We start from the raw sequence: 18,191 nt of genomic DNA, 5'->3' as shown, positions 1-18,191 counted from the left end.
ACACACATGTGGGTAGATGTGGCCTTGGTCCTGGGGAGCTGGGTCCGAAGGAGGCTAGGGATGCCACAGACACCTTGCCTTCCTTTTGGGGAAGGAGTAGTTGGGGAAGAAGGGCCTGACTGCTGATCCCACAGCTGCCTGGTGCTGAGGAGGGCCCCTGCCCAGTGGTCTTGATCACCGCAGCCCTGGCAGGTCGGCCCCCTCCTCACCATCATCGGAGAGCTGTTACTGACTGGGGGAAGTGAAGGGGAGGGCTTCTCTGTCGGTCCATCACACCTCTTACCTTCTGGTCCCCTTGCAGATGCTCCAGTGGTTTTGATCGCTACCGCCAGGAGTGGCTGGCCTACGGCTGTGCCCAGGAGGTGAGAAGCTTCAGCGAGCCGGGTTGTGGGGAACCGTAGGGCTGCCAGCAGGCCCCTCCCACCGTAGCTCTTCGCAGGGCATCTTTGGCTCTTGGCGAAATTCTCCGCTTCATCTGGGACTCTCAGACTGCTCTGAGCCAGTTAGAAGACTTGGGAGATTTTAGAGGGTTCTCTGGTCTCTGAGAAAAACACTTCTGGTGGCTTGGCCTTGGGTGGGCAGCTCTCCGGGAGCTCTTTTGGTGTTTGCAGAGGGTACGTTGGGCATGGTGCTGGCCACAGCTGGATCCTCTGGGAGGCTGGTGACATTCTCGGGGCATTTGCCCTGGCTCCAGTCCTCAGGCTCCTCAGGCTCTTCTGGGAGGCCAGGCTTTTCTGGGAGGGAGGAGACTGTTCCAGGCACCTCCCATTTAGAATCCCATATAGGTTCCTTCTCATTGCTGGAGTTTTCCAGAATGCTCAACACTTTGATTCTGGGTGGGGATGTCCTATTGTTACACCTTATACCGACCCAGACAGATCCATTCATCCGTGCGCCCTTTTCCTCTCCCTTGTCTTCTCCAGCCCTTCTTGCAGTGTGTGCCCAGTGCGTGAGCCCAGCACCCCACTGCATGCTGCCCCACACTTGCTCTGCTTTAATCTGAACAGCCCCAGGAGCTGGGGGCCGGTGCCCCGCCCCCCTGCTCAGAGCGGGGAAACTGAGGCACAGAGAGATTTAATGACTTGAGCTGCCTCTCACAACTGGTGGGATATGGAAGTGCCAAGGCCCCACATTTAAACATAACCCTCCCCCCCAGACCCCATTCTCTGCGCTCACCACCTCCTCTGTTATTAGTAAGGCCGGATGAGCCTTCTGTGTCCTGAAAAAAAATCTTGTCTAGCAGCCCACTTCTGACGCTGGCTGTGGTGAATGTACGGATTTGCTTTATTTGTTTAAGATTGGCATCTCAGCTCCTTCCTGGAGGAAGGATTCGAAGCAGCGGACAGCTAAATTGCCTTGTAAGGTAGATAAGGCACTTTCAGGATAAAGTGGGAGGCGTAAATGCACTCAGGGCCCAGCTCTGGTGAGTTCACCACACTTGAACCATGCGCCGGCATCTGAAGGTTTCTGGCCGCTGGGGGATGAAGGGGCCCCCTCCGTCCCCCCGGGGGAGGGCTCTTCTCTGTGCGGTGTCTGTGCCCAGCGGTGCCGGGTCTCTCCTGCAGGCAGAGCGCTGGACGTGTGAGGACTTCCGGGACGAAGGCCCCTCCTCGGCCTCCCCCAACAGCTCCTTCAGTCCCTTTGACGGAGACCTCACCACCACCTCCTCCTCCCTCTTCATCGACAGCCTCACCACGGAAGGTAAGTTGTGAGCCCGGGAGGGGAGCAGCTGGGGCAAGAAGCCACGGGGAAGGGACGGGCTCGGGCCCCCGCGCATCATAACCATCCCTGACGGGGGATCTCAGGGAAGACGAGTGGCCCCGACTTTCGCAGAGGAGGGCCCCGAGGCTCAGAGAGCTGGAGTCCCCAGCTTGCTGGGGAGAGGCAGAGCCAGGTGCTGGCCCACGTCGGGACGGTGGGACGGATTCACCGTGACGAGGGGAGGAACATGAACGTCCCAGCCCAGGGCCCGGTATTTGATATGGTCCACCCCAGGTCATCTTAGTAGCCGTCCCCACAGAATCCGGGAGGTCTTAGCAGCCCTGTGGCAGGTATGAACTCAGTCCACACACTCAGTTGTGAGCGAAAGGCTGCCTGATTTTTCTACAACTGTGCTTCTGGCTCTCGATGCTCACGCAGCTGGAGGGGTGCACCTCCGCTTGGCTTCCTGCTCCTGGGACCTGGTGTGGACAGAGGGTCAGAGTGGGGCAGCTGTGTCCAAGAGGGTTGCCGCTGCTCCGTCCCCACCTCTCCAGGCTCTGGCTGCCCCCCCCCACCCCCAGGGGCTTCTGCCATCCCAAGGCCTGGGGGTCTTGAAGCTGCCGGGAGGTCTGTCCACCCAGGGAGGGTCTGTCCTCCCTGCCGGGAGGTACCACATGGCATCTGGGGAAGCCTGGTACAGGCCCCTCCGGGATTCTTTGGCCGTCTCTGAAAAATTTCTCTCTCATCCTTTATCAATACATTACCGCCAGGTTTTAGCCCTTTGCCCTTAGGCTCAGACTGAAAGACGTGGGCTCGTACCACCTCCACGGAGCCACGTACCTGCTTGGAAGGGTCAAATGGAACAGAGGAAAGGAGAAGAGAAAAAGGCAAATGTTTTAAAACATTATTCAGCCACCATCCCATTTGGCAGCTATGGAAACAGGCTCGTAGGGGCAAAGTTGGTTACTTGGGGTTACCTGAAAAGTAAGTTGTGGAATGTTCTTTCCACGGTGCCCCCTGCCTTTCTCACTGCAGCCTAAAGAACTGGAGAATGGACCCATGGGTCTGGACAGAAGGAAGTCCTAGATGAGGGAGCACATGATAGGCGAGCTAACTTTTTTTTTTTTTAAAGATTTTATTTATTTATTTGAGAGAGAGAAAGAACAACACGAGCAGGGTGAGGGGCAGAGGGAGAACAGACTTCCCACTGAGCAGGGAGCCCAGTGCAGGGCTCGATCCTGGGACTCCAGAATCATGACCTGAGCTGAAGGCAGTCGCTTAACAACCGAGCCACCCAGGCGCCCCACGAGCTACTGAGGGTCCTGACCATATGCTAATTGTGCACATTGTGCAGACATCAACACTCACTTGGTCCTCCTAACAATCCTGCATGTTGATGCTGTTGTATCCCCATTTCACAGAGGACACACTGAGGTGCAGGGAGGTCAGTGACTTGCCCAGGGTCACATAGCCAGAAGAGGAGGAGTCAGGTCTCATTCGGCTCAGAAGCAGCGATCTTGCCCCTCGACTGCTTTTCTTGGTGCTGAAAAAAAACCTTTTTTTTTTTTTTAATTTATTTGACAGAGAGAGACAGGGCGAGAGAGGGAACACAAGCAGGGGGAGTGGGAGAGGGAGAAGCAGGCCTCCCACTGAGCAGGGAGCCCGATGCGGGCCTCGATCCCAGGACCCCAGGATCATGATCTGAGCCGAAGGCAGACGCTTAACGACTGAGCCACCCAGGCGCCCCCCCCACTTTTTTTTAAGATTTTATTTGGCGCGCCTGGGTGGCTCAGTCAGTTAAGTGTCTGCCTTCGGCTCAGGTCATGATCTCCATCCGGGTGGGGAAGAGCCACAGGGAGGGTCAACCATTGGAACTTATTTAGGAAGCCACAGGACACACACCTTGCGGTGTGGAAATCTTTCCTCCAGTTGTGTGCCAGGGGAGGTCTTCAAGCAGAACTGCATCTGTGACACAAGATCGCTGCTTTTGAGCCTCTTCAGGCCTTCCTCAGCCTCCTGGCGCCCCGTAGGAGAACGTGCCAGGTCCTCACCTTGGTCTCGTGGACCCCCACCCCACCCCCAGCCTCATCTCTCACCACACCCCACTCACACCCTCTCCACCCTCCAGCTACTCGGCACTGCTTTTTATCCCCACCTGGCCAAATCCTTGCTGACTCTGGGCCTTTGCTCATGCTTCTTCCTCTGTCTGGACCCTTTCCCCGGCCCCACGTCTCGCCCCTCCGTCTCGACACCCTTTGTCTGGGTGAGGCCCCCAATCAGAGCTTCAGTATGCTGGGTTTTAATTGTCACTCCATCTCCCCTACTTGTTAACTCCCTGAGGGCAGAGACCATGTCAAACCCCAGTGCCTACTCCCAGGGCTCAACTCCCGTAGTAAACATCCAATAAATATTGCTTGAATGAATGAACACGAGACTAGGAAAAGTTGGCTTGTTGGTGGACTTCCACCATTACACTGCTGTGTGACTTTAAGCAAGTCACCTCCCTTCTCTGTGCTTCAGCTTCTTTGCCTCTAAAATGAAGGATTAGGGGCACCTGGCTGGCTCAGTTGGTAGAGCGTGAGACTCTTGATATCAGGGTTGTGGGTTTGAGCCCCACGTTGGGTGTAGAGATTACTTTAAAATAAAATCTTTACAAAAAAAAAAAAAAAAACATGTAAAATGCAGGGTTGGACTAAACCTCCCTAAAATCCCATCTGGACCTAAAGTGACCAAGGCCATAATGATTCCACTAACTTTATGCCTTCTCTTCTTCTCTTTGAAGATGACACCAAGTTGAATCCCTATGCAGGAGGAGACGGTGAGTCCAGAGCTGCCTGCCACTCTTCATCAGACCCACTGCCTCTTGGAACCCGCCCCCCAAGAGTGTGCAGCAGGCACCTGGCCTCTCTGCTTTGGTTCCGAGGCGGGGAGGAGGGGAGTGACAGCGGCCTCAGCGGCCCAGACCTCCTGCTGGGCTCCTGGGCACGGGCCCACTAGATTGAAGGAATATGTCTACATCTAGACATTTCTCATCAGCCAGGAACCTCCTGGAGATCTGTCTTGATTACTCACTGCCCTGAAAGGAGTGAGAGGAGGAAGAAAGAGCGGGGCTAGAGCAGACATGGCAGTGTGTGGCCTGTCACCAGTGGCCTCACCTCTTGTCCCCAGGGGCCTCACCGTCAATGAGGGGTGCAGAGCCGCTTCTCCCATGTCAAGTTTCCTTGGATTCCCTGCCCGGCTTGGCAGAGAGTACACAGAAGTTGTCTACGCTACTTTTTTCTTTTTTTTTAAAGATTTTATTTATTTATTTGACAGAGAGAGACACAGCGAGAGAGGGAACACAAGCAGGGGGAGTGGGAGAAGGAGAAGCAGGTTTCCCGCCGAGCAGGGAGCCCGATGCGGGGCTCAATCCCAGGACCCTGAGATCATGACCTGAGCCAAAGGCAGATGCTTAACGACTGAGCCACCCAGGCGCCCCTACCCCACTTTTTACAGGGCACCAGAAGTTGGGGTCTTTTGCTCCCGAGATTAACTGGGAGGATAATCTGCTCTCTGGTGACATGACATGGCCCACCTCCCTGCCCTTGGCCCAGAGCCAGCTGGAGCCCTTACTGCAACCACTGCATGGGGGAGATGGACATGCCTTCCAGACTCTAGGGACCAGGACATTGCTATCCCCACCCGCAGGGGAGGAGAGGCAGTTGATGCAGCGGGGTGTGATCCAGCCTCCCCCCGGAGATGAAGGCATGACTGCTCGTGAGTGAGTGTACATTGTGTGCCTAGGCTGGGAGTGAGGAGTGGGGGCTGGGCCACGTTCCCCTCGCTCTGCACCACGCAAACCCTGACCATCTGATCGCCAGGGTCTCAGCGGGCTGCGGGCTGACTGCCAGGTCAGGGGAGACTAGCGTGGGGCGTGTCACCTCACCTGTTGGCAGATAGCAGCACTGACCATGCGCTGGAGTGCCCCGGAGACAGTTTCTCTCTTGGGTTTTTCTTCTGCTTGCAGAGAAGAGGGGTTGGGGAGGACAATGACTGGGATGCGTGCGACATCCTATTAAAAGTCCCCACCTCCTGTTGATTCCCATTTCACCCACGACCCATGTAAGAGAAGATTTGATATTTCTTTTGCTTATGTGCTCATCAGTCTTTTCTACTTCATTATCTCCACATCCCTGTAGGGTAGGGAGAAGCAGCAAGTAGCCACCCCAGGAAATATGGGAATATAGGCTTCTTAGTGGCCGGCTGACTCTGTCCTTGAGCAAATCACTTTACCTCTCTGTATTTCCAGTCATACAAGAAAAGGGTTGGACTAGATGACCTTCCAGCTTGATAGTCTATGGCAATACTCAGCCTCCTCCGTGGGATGTATTTCAAATGCTCAGGATGTTCTCAGAGATTGCCTGCTGGTTTATTAGCCCTCAGAGGACCTGGTTCACTCTTTTATTGAGCTCCTACCATGGGGCCTGCCATCTTTTCTAAGAGCTAAGGACACAGAGATGAATAAAACACCATGCTTGCCCTCCAGGAGGCCACGGTCTGGTAGTAGACAGTGACAGATGAAAATATGGTCATTTTGTTATCAAAATAGCTAATACTTACTGAGGTCATCTGAGATCCAGCCCTGGTCTTCAGCAGTTGATGTGAATGATCCAGTTTTAACCCTTAGGGCTTTAACACTAACCCTATTAGGTAATCATTATGATCCTTGTTCTATAGAAGTGATAAGTGAGGCACAGAGAGGTTCTGTAATTTGCCCAAGGTCACACAGCTAGTAAGCAGCAGAGCCTGGATTTGAACCAGGGAGCCATATTCCAGATCCAAAATGCCTCACCATCACTTAACCTATGAGAACTCCCTAAAAGCATTTAAGTGGCACGTGTGTTGGAGAGAACTTCTCTTATGATCCTTATTAGACATTTGGGCAACTTTTAAGTGATTTTGGAAAACCACCTGAATGTTGCCCAGTGCAACGTGAATGCCATCCATACTCATGATTCTACCCACTCCTGCCCCATCTTTTTACCTATTTCATAAGCAGGCCCAAAGTTTCTGCCAGTTTTCATCTCTGAGATTTTGCCAGAACCTGGGACTTCATGGCCCCACCTTCCCTGCTCCCCAGTAGCCACCCCCTACCCTATCGGTCTCTCCACAGGCCTTCAGAACAACCTGTCCCCCAAGACCAAGGGCCCCCCCGTGCACCTGGGTACCATCGTGGGCATCGTGCTGGCAGTCCTCCTGGTGGCAGCCATCATCCTGGCTGGGATTTACATCAACGGCCACCCCACCTCCAACGCTGCGCTCTTCTTCATCGAGGTCAGTGTAGAATTTGGCCCCAGCTCCACTGTCTGCCTCCGCATCAGCATTTCCCCAGCCACGGAGTACCTGCCTCTCCCCACCTCATCCCTCCCTGCCCGCGTGCCTGGCTCCTGTTCCTTCCTGAGGAACCATCCTTGACTCCATCCTGGCGCACCTTTGAGTCCCTAACCCCCCTCCCCGAGTCTCCCCCAGGAGTGCTGCACCCCTCCTGTCCTGTTGAACAGCCTGTCTGCCTTTCGCTCCCCCGTTGGTGAAATTAGAAGCGTCCCCAGAGGAAAGAAAGAGACTGTGCAGCCAATCTTTAATGCTTTGTGGTCTCTCACCCCCAAATTCCAGGCCGGCTGCTTATTCAAAGCCATAGTGGAACAGACCTTTGCCTTTTTGCCTGTTGTATGGGTGCTTAGGTTAGAATTGACAAGACACAGTAATCATAAGAGTTGCTCTCTCTGGGAGCTTTCATGGAGGATGCTATGGTTTGGAATGTCTCAGAATTCGGAAGAACCAGCTTGAAGTGCAGCTTGGGAAGTAAAGGCCAGCCCCCTTCTCTCTGGGCCACAGGGTTCGGCAGCTCCTGGCCCTGTCCTCCGCTCTCAGCTCCTCACCAGCTCTGTGTGTGGTCCAGTGGGGCTGCCTCTTTGACCACGGTCTCCCACACAGGGGTTACCCAGAGGCGCAGGGGGTCTCCTCCTCTTTGCTTAGAAGCCCCTGTTTCTTGTAAGCCCTAACCAGTCAGCCTTAAGTTTTAGCCTCCCTGGGTATCACCCCGGGGGACTGCAGATCCCCAGCCATAGACACGCTGATGGGGCAGGTCTGAAACTGGCCCAGGAAGGTGCATGTTCATAAGCTCCCCAGCTGTCTCTGCCGCAGGGTCTATACTGTCTGGAGGGTTATCTTGGCATTTCCAGAGCCTCCCAGATCATTCCCTCTCTCACCCACTGCCTCACCTTTCACCGTCTCAGGGCTCCACTCGGTACATTGCTAAAGGCTCTCACCTGTGTCCTGCAGTCCATGCCGTGAGGGGTAAAATGACCTCCTCCCAGACTCCTAGGGCTCCCAGCAATGCTCCCAGCAGTGGAGGGATCACCATGGTGGGAGCTTCCGGGGAGGGGGTTGAACTCCACCTGGCTCAGAGTAGGCCCCAGCGCCCTAGTGAAGAGAGTCTTCGTGCTCAGCACTGTCCCTGGTCAGGGAGGGGGTGGGGGTGGGGTCCCAGGTGGGTGAGGCCACACCCGCTGACTCTGTGCCACCCCCGCCCCCCGCCCACAGCGGAGACCTCACCACTGGCCAGCAGTGAGATTCCGCAACCACCCCAACCACTCCACCTACACGGAGGTTGAGCCCTCGGGCCACGAGAAGGAGGGCTTCGTGGAGGCTGAGCAGTGCTGAGAGCACCAGGTCTCCCCGTGGAAGGATAGGAAAGAAGACCCCGGGACCCCAAAGAAGACCAGTCAAAGCAAAGCGGAGAAGTGACTTTTCTTGGCTTCCTCTGAACTTGCCCTGGCTGGGAAGATGGAGATGAGACCGTGGCTAATGGTGCCAGAGCCACAGTTTGGCCATCGCATACCACACACTGAAGCAAGGGGGCAGAAAAGCAACCACATGAGGTTCTTAAGGGACAACAACCTAATTTCATCCTGTTTTGATGTGAGGGGTCTCCCCTTCTGGGTCTCTCAGTGGTCTCCTCCCGTGGTCCTGCCCCAGAGGCCCCTCCCACCCGAGTCACCTAACGCCCCTCCACAGGACACAGAGAACAAGACGCAAGACTGGGGCCGCCGCATTCCAGGGTCCATAGACTCCAGAGCTGGTCCTCATGGCTATGGATTCAGTGTATTTCCCCCCAGCCTTGGCGGCTCTGGAAGTCTGAAGACGTTCTAACCATCTGCTAAACACAGGTACGACTCTGTCTGGCATGTTGTCACCAGAGGAAAGCCAAACGCGCGGAGAGGAAAGAACTTGCGGGGGGGAAAGTTGCATTTTTAGGCTTTACTCCCTAGAGTTACCCTTTCTGCTGAGAACCAGTCCTACATGGAACGTGTGTGCAGCCCGCCTCGTGGGCTTTACCCCAACTGCGGCCCAGCCTTGGCCTGGCGAGCGGAGCCGGGCGGTGTGGGGCTCCAGATTCCGATGGCACGTGTGGTGTCCACAGTACTCACTGGCCTGTCCTTCTGTCAGCGCCAGGAAGTACCTTCAAAGGCAGGGCCTGCCAGACTAGTACCTTTCCTCCTCTGAGCTGGATTTTTATAGCCATTAAAGAGAAGACACAGGGTGGTAGGAGGGCTTCTGGAGACGTACTCAGCAGGGAACTTCTGCTGGATTCTGTTGTGAAGCAAAGCTGCTGGAACGGATGGGACAGAGGAAGCTGGCGTGGGAAGGAGGGACTTTCTGTGGAAAACCTTGACCTGGAGAGTCGCTCCCACATCCCCAGCTCTGCTGGAAGCTTTTGGAACAAAGTGTTTAGGCTCTCAAACTTCACCTGGCTTTAAGGGAATTCTGTCCCAGGGATGAGTTGGGGCTGCTTCTGAAGAGAATTTTAAAATTAAAATCTATAGCTCAACCTCATTCAAAGTAAAGAATATCAGCAGCAAATAAATGTTAAATCAGTCTCCACTGAGTCACGTCCTTTTATGCACGTCGCTGGGAACACTGCAAAAGTACAAGACCTCCTGAGGTGGCAGGTAGGGAGTCCACAAATAACCAGACATATCCAAACACTTGACCCATGGTTTTCCAGATGCTTCGTGGTTTATCCTCGGTGAGGCCATCATTGACAATCCAAGTGGGAAACATGCTGGACTTCAGCTATGTGTGTGTATGTGTGTGTGTGTGTGTGTGTGGTTTTTTTTTTGTTTTTTTTTTTTTTCATAAACCAGACAAGGAAGAGCTATGGGGAGGGTCAGAATATGAGAAAGAAAAAAGACAGGGCAGCCGAGAGTATAGGGTTCTTTCCAAGCTTCTGAAGGACAGAAAGGTCTGTAACTGAGCTGTCTTAATGAGAGAAGAGCAGCCAGGCGCTAAAATGATCTGGGCTCCCAGCACTCCTGGCCGGCAGGGGGGTGATTTCTGCCCTTGCCTGACTAGCAAAGCATCTATGACCTTTATGTGTCTAAAGTGGCCAGTGGGGCAGTTCCTACTGTGGCCAAATGCAGGGCGCAGCACCATTTGCCCCACTCCCAAACTCCAGCAAGCTTCTTCCCAGTGGGAGCTCTGCTCACTGTTCGTGATTCCTGAAGGGAAAGAACACTGAGAGTGAAGAAAGGTGTGTGAGTACGTGTGTGGGGGGAGAGGGGGAGGCACCTGGGTGGCTCAGCTGAGTTAAGTGTCTGCCTTCAGCTCAGGTCATGATCTCAGAGTCCCGGGATCGAGCCCCGCATCGGGCTCCCTGCTCAGCGGGGAGCCTGCTTCTCCCTCTCCCTCTGCCCCTCCTAAATAAATAAATAAATAAAATCTTAAAAAGAAAGAAAGGTGTGAGGATTCGGTGAGGCCTATGCATAACCTCTGTAGGCAGAGAAAGCTCGAGATGCCTCTGCCAGGTCACAGCGAGCCTGGCTGACCCCAGGGAGGACAGTGGTAAGGCCATCAGGTGGCCTGGTTAATTCACAGCAAAAAGAGCTAAAGATGTGTCACTGGATATTAAGAGTCTTTGGACTTCTCGAGCCAAAACACATAGCCCAGGGCTCCCAAGATACAGAGCCAGGCATCTCACGGAGTTAACGCTGGTTCCCAGCTACCCTTAGGATCGGTGACAAGGTAAGCGTTTACTCCAACGTTTAGAGCCGGTTAGCTGGGTAGCGAGAGAGAAAGGCTCACTTGGAGAATGAGTGACCAGGAGGAGACCCAGGGGTCTTATGGTTAACTTTCCACATTTGCCTACAGTCCAGCAAGGCCAAGTAACACCCCACATATGCTTGCAGACTTCCAGGACCTTCCACCCCACCAGAATATCCAGTCTCCAGGGAAAGCAGGTGGTTGGCAGTATCTTTCCCACATGGTGCCTTTGCGTGTCCTCACTGTGATCTCACTGCCGGGTGGGAGGGTAGGATTCATGGAAGTTCATCACTGCGACAGGAAACTTCAACCCTATGAAATAGGGCTCTGCAGAGCTGTGTTGTACCCAGAAATGAGAAGTTCTCAGGGAAGCTCTGTTTTATACCAGAACTCTTAAGAGAGCAAGTGTGAGGGAAAGAAGAGGAATGCAGAGGTCGGGTATGAGGAGTGCCCGGGGTCAGGCTGAGAGCACCCCTTGTACTCCTTTAATCTGCTGCCCCCAGATGCGTGGACATGTCCTGTGAGGTGCTGGGGTTTCTGATCCTAGAACGTGAGTGCATATGAGCCCACCCATCAACCCCAGCACCAGGAGTGTAGACTGGGTTTCCGAGCTCAAATGATTGGCCATCTCCCTCCCGCCAGAATCAGGTATCACCCACTCACCCCCAGCAGGCCTGTGATGCTGGAGGCCACTTCTTCAGGTCTCAGCCTGGAGCCTGAGGTTGAAAATGTCCTTTGGTCACTATTCAAGTTTCTCTACGGACCCCGGGAAGCAAGTTTTTCTTTTCTTTTTTTTTTAAAGATTTTATTTATTTATTTGACAGAGACAAGATAGCGAGAGCAGGAACACAAGCAGGGGGAGTGGGAGAGGGAGAAGCAGGCTTCCTGCTGAGCAAGGAGCCTAATGTGGGGCTCGATCCCAGGACCCTGGGATCATGACCTGAGCCGAAGGCAGACGCTTAACGACTGAGCCACTCAGGCGCCCCTGGAAGCAAATTTGTCAATTTGTGTGTGTGTGTTTTTTTTTTTTTTTTTTAAAAGCTTTGTTTATTTATTTATTTATTTATTTTTTAAAGATTTTATTTATTTATTTGAGAGAGAGAATGAGAGACAGAGAGCACGAGAGGGAAGAGGGCAGAGGGAGAAGCAGACCCCCTGCTGAGCAGGGAGCCCGATGTGGGACTCGATCCCAGGACTCCAGGATCATGACCTGAGCCGAAGGCAGTCGCTTAACCAACTGAGCCACCCAGGCGCCCCAATTTGTGTGTTTTATCAGGGCTCTCCTGTGCACAGTATCCCTGTGTGTGTGTATATATATGTAGGTGTGCATACAAGTATGTGCACACACATGTGCATTTTATTGCTAAAAACATCGGATGAAGTTGTTGCTATGTTCAGGCTTAAGACAGTGGCAAAAGCTGTTTTAAAAGCTGCCATCCTCATTGTTTGAAAAGCAGAGTGTTCAGCACTTGAGCTGATCACTCATCTGGTTGTGGGCAAGGCTAAGACTCTCTTCTCCCAGTCCTGGAAATGATAACAGATTTGGACAGAGCACTGATCAGGGGCTGCCCGCAGACTTCCTGGCCTTGGGAACCACACCAGGTAGTCACAGAGAAAATGAAGCCAACCTCTCTCTCTCTCTCTCTGTCTCCACCCCCTTTTTCCCCCACTCCACCTCCCCAAAAAACCTGAACTTACACTTGGTGTTAATAATAAAAAGCAACCTTCTTCTAGGACTTCTGCAGTGTGCAGAATAAAGTGCCAAGAATTTTGAGTGCATTCTGCAAATTGCAGCTCCTACCTTGGCCCAATGACTAGCATCTCCTCTAAGGACCTGGACTAAGGAGCCTAGCAGAAGCCTCCAGCAACCTGCCCAGCAGGGCTGCTTCCCCCAACCTTCCATCCTACCTCCAGGAGAAAGAGCCTGGAAAGAGATCCCAGCTCTTTATTTATTTGGGGTTTGTAAATCCCTGGAAGTAAACCTCGTGGGTTTCCAATCGACCTTCTAGAGACACAAAATCCATCTGCATATGATGAGTCTGCCACATTTCTGGAGGATTCCCAGTCAAACCACTTTAGCGGCCTTATTGTGCTTTTATTACTTTGAGTGTTTCGTTCACAAAACATGGTGAAGTAAACCAAAACAAAGAGGAAACATTTGAACTCTTCACAGCCAAAATCAGCTGTGCCAAATTTCAGGCTCCAAACAAGCTGATTTATAAATAAACATGCCGTGTTCACCGAATAAGGAGGAATGTGTTGGAGAAGGCAGCAAGGATTGGTGGAGAAAGTGCCGAGCTACATAGCTGGTCAGAAGGTGGGAGCTGTAGCCCTAGCCTTGTTCCTGAGAAGCTGTGTGATGTGGACCAAGTCACCCAACTTCTCTGGGTAGGAAGATGCTCCTCTCCTTAGCAAACAGCCTCACCTGCATTTTTTTCTTGCCCTAGCTCACACAGCAGCTCAGACCTAAGCAACCTTTCCTTTCCATTAGGGTTACCAACTTGTTCTAGTCTGCCTGGAACTTTCTTGGTTCCAACACTGAGAGTCATATGTCCCAGGAAACCCCTCCAGGATGAGCACCTTGGATCAACTGGTTAGTTAGATCAACTGTCCAGACTCCATGGGCTGAAAAGATAAGGTTAATAATTTCAAGGACTTTAGGGTCTTGGACCTAGCTACTCAAAGTGTGGTCTGGATAGGCATCCCCGAAGGATTAGCTGGAAATGCAGAAGTCAGGCCCACACAACCCAGACCCGCTGAATCAGCATCTGCGCTTGAGTAGCTCCCCAGGTGACTCATGTGAAGCCCAAGAAAGTTTGGGAAGCACTTCTAGGAAGCAATTTTACCTACATGATTGCAGCCTATTGGGGAGGCATTATTCCCCCATTTCCCAGATAAGGAAACTGAGGTTCAAACAGGTGGTTTACTTGTTTATTTGTTAATTTGATCCATACTCAATGCAGCACCTACCACGTGCCAGGCACTGTTAAGTGACTTGCCCAAGGTCGCATGGCTAGTAAGTCACCGAGACAATCCCCAAAACTAGGGCTCTGGATTCCCAGCTGAGGTTGTTCCCTGGGAACCACCGGGCAGCACCAGAACCTCACGGCTATGGTTAAGTATGGAAGCTGGCTGTGGAGTATACAGAGTCCCCCCAGGCCTGGAGAGAGCCTCAAAAACAGGCATAACGATGACTTCAGATCCTCGTTCTTGGATCCCAAAACTGTGAGCGTATCAGGTATTTATTTCCACAATCCCAAGAGCTTGAAAATGTCCTCGTTGTTCCTGCCTCCCCTCATCCGGCTCCCCGCTCCCCCACTTGGAGACCCCCTCACACGAAGATTTGGGAGCGCTCTCCACAAGGCTTTATAGAACCCCAAGGCCATGCCTCTGTGCTGGTTTTCTTCTTGAATGGAGGACAACTGATGACTTCATTTTCCACGATGGGGCTGGAGAGAAAGGAAGTGGGAAGGGGGAATCCTCACTTGAACTGCTGAAACCAAAGAGAAAGTCTTTGGGGGCGAGGTTTCTGATGTTCACAAGACATTTTTACATTTGGTCCCTGGAGATAGCCAAATCGTGCCCACAGTTCTCCACAAAGTTAAAAGCACCGAGAAGGAAATATCTGAAGGCAGGCCAATAATATTTCAGCATACACTCCCAGTCATACAATCCAACCTTCCCTTCCAGCTTCGGTCTGTCCTCTTCAAAGTTTTTTATTCAGAAATTGGCTCACCACCATGGGATCGGATCCAGGGTCCAAAAGGTATAGTATAAGGCTCCCCGTGTCCAGCTGAGGAAAGGCTGAAAATCCTTCTGAAGTAACAAGTCCCCTCTCTTTTCCACTGACCCACCCACAGTCCCCTCGGTTTAGATCCCATTTTGAATTCACAGATAGGCAGCTCTCCACAAACTCAGATGTGGTCCATCAAGCGCCTAATGGGGAGCTCTTTGCCTGGACTCCCCTCTCCCAAGGAACAGTAAGTCATTTCAAGAGCCTCTCCTCAAGGCCTAAAGGGCAGCCTGCCCTAGAGCCCACCCTGTCCCCTCTCTAGAGCTGCCCATACCCCTCTTTTCTCCCCCCAGGGCCTCTATGGACTGAGCAAAATCTCCCCAGCTGACTTAGCTCTTCCTTCTGCCTCCTGAGATAAGCACTCAGCCCTCTTCATGGTAAAGGAGGAACCAAAACTAACAAAACTGGACATTGGCAGAACTTTCTTACAGAAGCCCTGATCTATTTACTTTTGTCCTCTGAGGTGGCGAGAGGGGCAGCTAGCAGGTCGCGTTTACTAAGTGCTATGTTCCAGGCGGGGTGTTATGAGATTTATTTGGATCATCACTTATGAGGCAGGTCTGTTGTTAGCTCTACCTTACAAGGCAGCCACTGAGCTGCAAAGCCCATGAGGGGATCTGCTCAAGGTCACCAGCTAGGTCACTCAGGCAAGGTGACTAAAACTTGGCAAAGATAACTAGAAGTCAGTTGGCCTCTGGCGGGGTTCCTCGGCTTTGGATCCTGCAGCCAGGGCTTGCCCGCCCTCCTACCCTCCACATCTAGACCCGCCCTCTATCAGAGGCCCTGTGGATCTTGTCCTCCATGGAAGCTTCACTGCCCAGCGAGGGAGTGGAATTGGCTTGGAAGAGGCAACATCTGCCTCAGTTTCAAGTGGAAGCTTTAAATCTCTGAGGCCCCACAGATGGAGTGACCGACCCCCAGTTCCCTAGGTGTTAGCCCTCTAGAAATGAACCCTCTGGGGGTGCTCCTCCCATCCTCTGTGCCACACATCTTAGAGACTGGTACCTGATGTTTTCTTCTCTATTAAGAGCCCAGGCTACACGAATGGCTTTGTTCACTTCCCCAATCCCTTCATTTTACAGAGGGAAACACCGAGACCCCCAAAGGCCGTGAAGGCCGGGACCGACTTGCCCACAACCACACAGAAAGCCGGAGAGCCCAGGCTGCTGGTTCTCAGAGCTAGGACCTGTGGTGGGTGAGCACAAGGGCTCTCATGCCACCGAGCCCGAGCTGCATGCTGGTGACGCCACATGCCACCTCTGTGACCTTACACAATGACTCCATGTCCTTGCTCGCTTACAGCATTAGTTAAATGCAAGTGGTGAAAACAGTAGCACCTGGCAGCGCCTGGGGGGCTCAGACGGTTACGCGTCCGACTCCTGATTTCGGCTCAGGTCATGATCTCAGGGTCCTGGGATCCAGCCCCACGTCGGGCTCCCTGCTCAACAGCAGTCTGCTTGAGATTCTCTCTCCCTCTCCCTCTGCCCCTTCCCCACTTGCACATGGGCGCTCTCTCTCCCTCAAATAAATAAATCTTAAAAAAAAGGGGGGGGTGTCGCCTTAGAGATCGGGACTGGCTGGGATTGCAAAAGATCAACATGCCTTTGGCTAGAGATTTACTACACCCCGTCCTTGGAAGAGGAGAAGAAAAAACATAAAAAGAAACGGCTAGTTCAGAGCCCAAATTCCTATTTTATGGATGTAAAATGTCCAGGTTGCTACAAGATTACCACGGTTTTCAGCCATGCTCAGACGGTGGTTCTTTGTGTAGGCTGTTCAACAGTGTTGTGCCAGCCAACAGGAGGAAAGGCCAGACTCACAGAGGGGTGTTCATTTAGAAGAAAGCAACACTAATGATCCACACAACCTCTTGAATTTGTGTTATATCGCAGAAAGACTTATCAGTTCAGTAATTCCAGTTATCTACCAAGATAATGTAATTATGTTTAATTTTGTAATGTTTACAACAGTGATGTCCTATTTTGGTGTCAGTTTTTCAATAAAGTTTTGATTATGGGCAAAAAAAAAAAAAAAGGTGGGGGGGAGAAAGAAAATAGTAGCACCTGGCTCATCAGGCTTTGGGAGGGTTAAGCATTCCAGTATTTGGAGACAAACATAGCACTGAAGACCTTGGCTCCTTTTTTACTTGTTGAATTTTATTTGTTAATTACTAACCGCAGCAGGACTTATTATCCCCAGTGGAGGGTGGAGGGTGGAGGGCGGTGGCCGGGGAGGGGGTGGGGGGGATTTTCTGGCACTTTCTGTTGCCTTTATGTTTGGGTATGGTTTACACCAGAAGGGGGCGCTCTGCTGGGTGAGCTATTCCAGCAGGCCTCATCTTCCTCTCAGAAAGCCTCCCACTTACCGCAGACTGGGGATAGACATTGACAGACATCCTTGCAACGGGCTGGCTCTCGTGACTCTGGCCAAAACAGGCACTGAAACTTCTCATCGCTCTTCATTCTTAGTTTTCTATATTTATCTTCAAAACACTAACTTATTTTCATGTTCCTTAGGGAGCAAAAAAGGACTATGAGAAAGGGATATTGCAGAATTCACCCTACAGAAATCAACCCCTGAAAACTTCCCTCAGTGATTAATTTTGAAGGTTTCAATACCCAAGGCTGACTGTTTTGTAAGAGATCAGCTGAGGCACTGAGTTATTTTTCTAGTTCCCTTTAAACCTAAATTAAAAACAGATTACACTAAATAAAACTGAGGGTATCACAATCTCAGATATCAAGATCTACTACCAAGTTGCAGTAATCAAAACAGCATGGTACTGGCACAAAAATAGACACATAGATCAGTGGAACAGAACAGAGAGCCCAGAAATAAACCCACGATTATATGGTCAATTAATCTTCAACAAAGGAGGCAAGACTATGCAATGGAAAAAGAGAGTCTCTTCAACAAATGGTATTGGGAAAACAGGATGGCTACAGGCAGAAGAATGAAACTGGACCCCTTTCTTACACCATACACACACACAAAAATTAAACTCAAAATGGATTAAAGACCTAATTGTGAGGCCTGAAACCATAAAAATCCTTGAAGAGGGCATAGGCAATAATGTCTCTGACATTGGCCATAGCAATATTTTTCTAGGTATGTCTCCTAAGGAAAGGGAAACAAAAGCAAAAGTAAACTATCAGGACTACATCAAAATAAAAAGCTTCTGCACAGCAAAGGAAACAATCAACAAAACAGAAAGACACTGAATGGGAGAAGATATCTGCAGATGACATATCTGACAAAGGGTTGGTATCCAAAATATATAAAGAACTTATACAACTCAACACCAAAAAAACCCCACAAATAATCCAATTAAAAAATGGGTGGAAGACATGAAGAGACATTTCTCTAAAGAAGACATTCTGATGGCCAACAGATACGTGAAAAGGTGCTCAACATCACTTGTCATCAGGGAAACGTAAATCAAAATCACAATGCAGCATACCTCACACCCGTCAAAATAGCTAAAATCAAAAACACAAGAAACAACAAGTGTAGGCAAGGATGTAGAGAAAAAAGAACCCTGGTGCACTGTTGGTGAGAATGCAAACTGGTGCAGTCAGTATGGAAAACAGTATGGAGGTTCCTCAAAAAATTAAAA

The 18,191-nt window shown here is 51.5% G+C and overlaps 1 protein-coding gene and 1 pseudogene across 2 annotated transcripts in view; both read left to right on the top strand.

Annotated features, from left to right (window-relative positions):
• PLXDC1 (plexin domain containing 1) overlaps window positions 1–9,620 on the top strand; it is a 55,173-nt gene extending 45,553 nt beyond the window's left edge. The window contains exons 10-14 of one of the 2 annotated variants that reach the window (XM_036111988.2): window positions 302–362; window positions 1,566–1,701; window positions 4,484–4,519; window positions 6,854–7,014; window positions 8,284–9,620. In XM_036111988.2, coding sequence (XP_035967881.1) covers window positions 302–362; window positions 1,566–1,701; window positions 4,484–4,519; window positions 6,854–7,014; window positions 8,284–8,403 — 514 coding nt within the window. In that variant the 3' untranslated portion in view covers window positions 8,404–9,620. The remainder of the gene's footprint in view (window positions 1–301; window positions 363–1,565; window positions 1,702–4,483; window positions 4,520–6,853; window positions 7,015–8,283) is intronic. The other variant, XM_036111989.2, reaches the window with a different exon arrangement.
• A 6,538-nt stretch (window positions 9,621–16,158) lies between these two features.
• On the top strand, window positions 16,159–16,609 carry LOC118548193 (small ribosomal subunit protein eS27-like; annotated as a pseudogene).
• The last annotated feature ends 1,582 nt before the right edge of the window (window positions 16,610–18,191 follow it).

Source organism: Halichoerus grypus, chromosome 2, assembly GCF_964656455.1.
Source record: "Halichoerus grypus chromosome 2, mHalGry1.hap1.1, whole genome shotgun sequence".
NCBI lineage: Eukaryota > Metazoa > Chordata > Mammalia > Carnivora > Phocidae > Halichoerus > Halichoerus grypus.
Note: the sequence above shows the minus strand (reverse complement) of the source record. Positions and strands in the feature narration are given on the sequence as shown.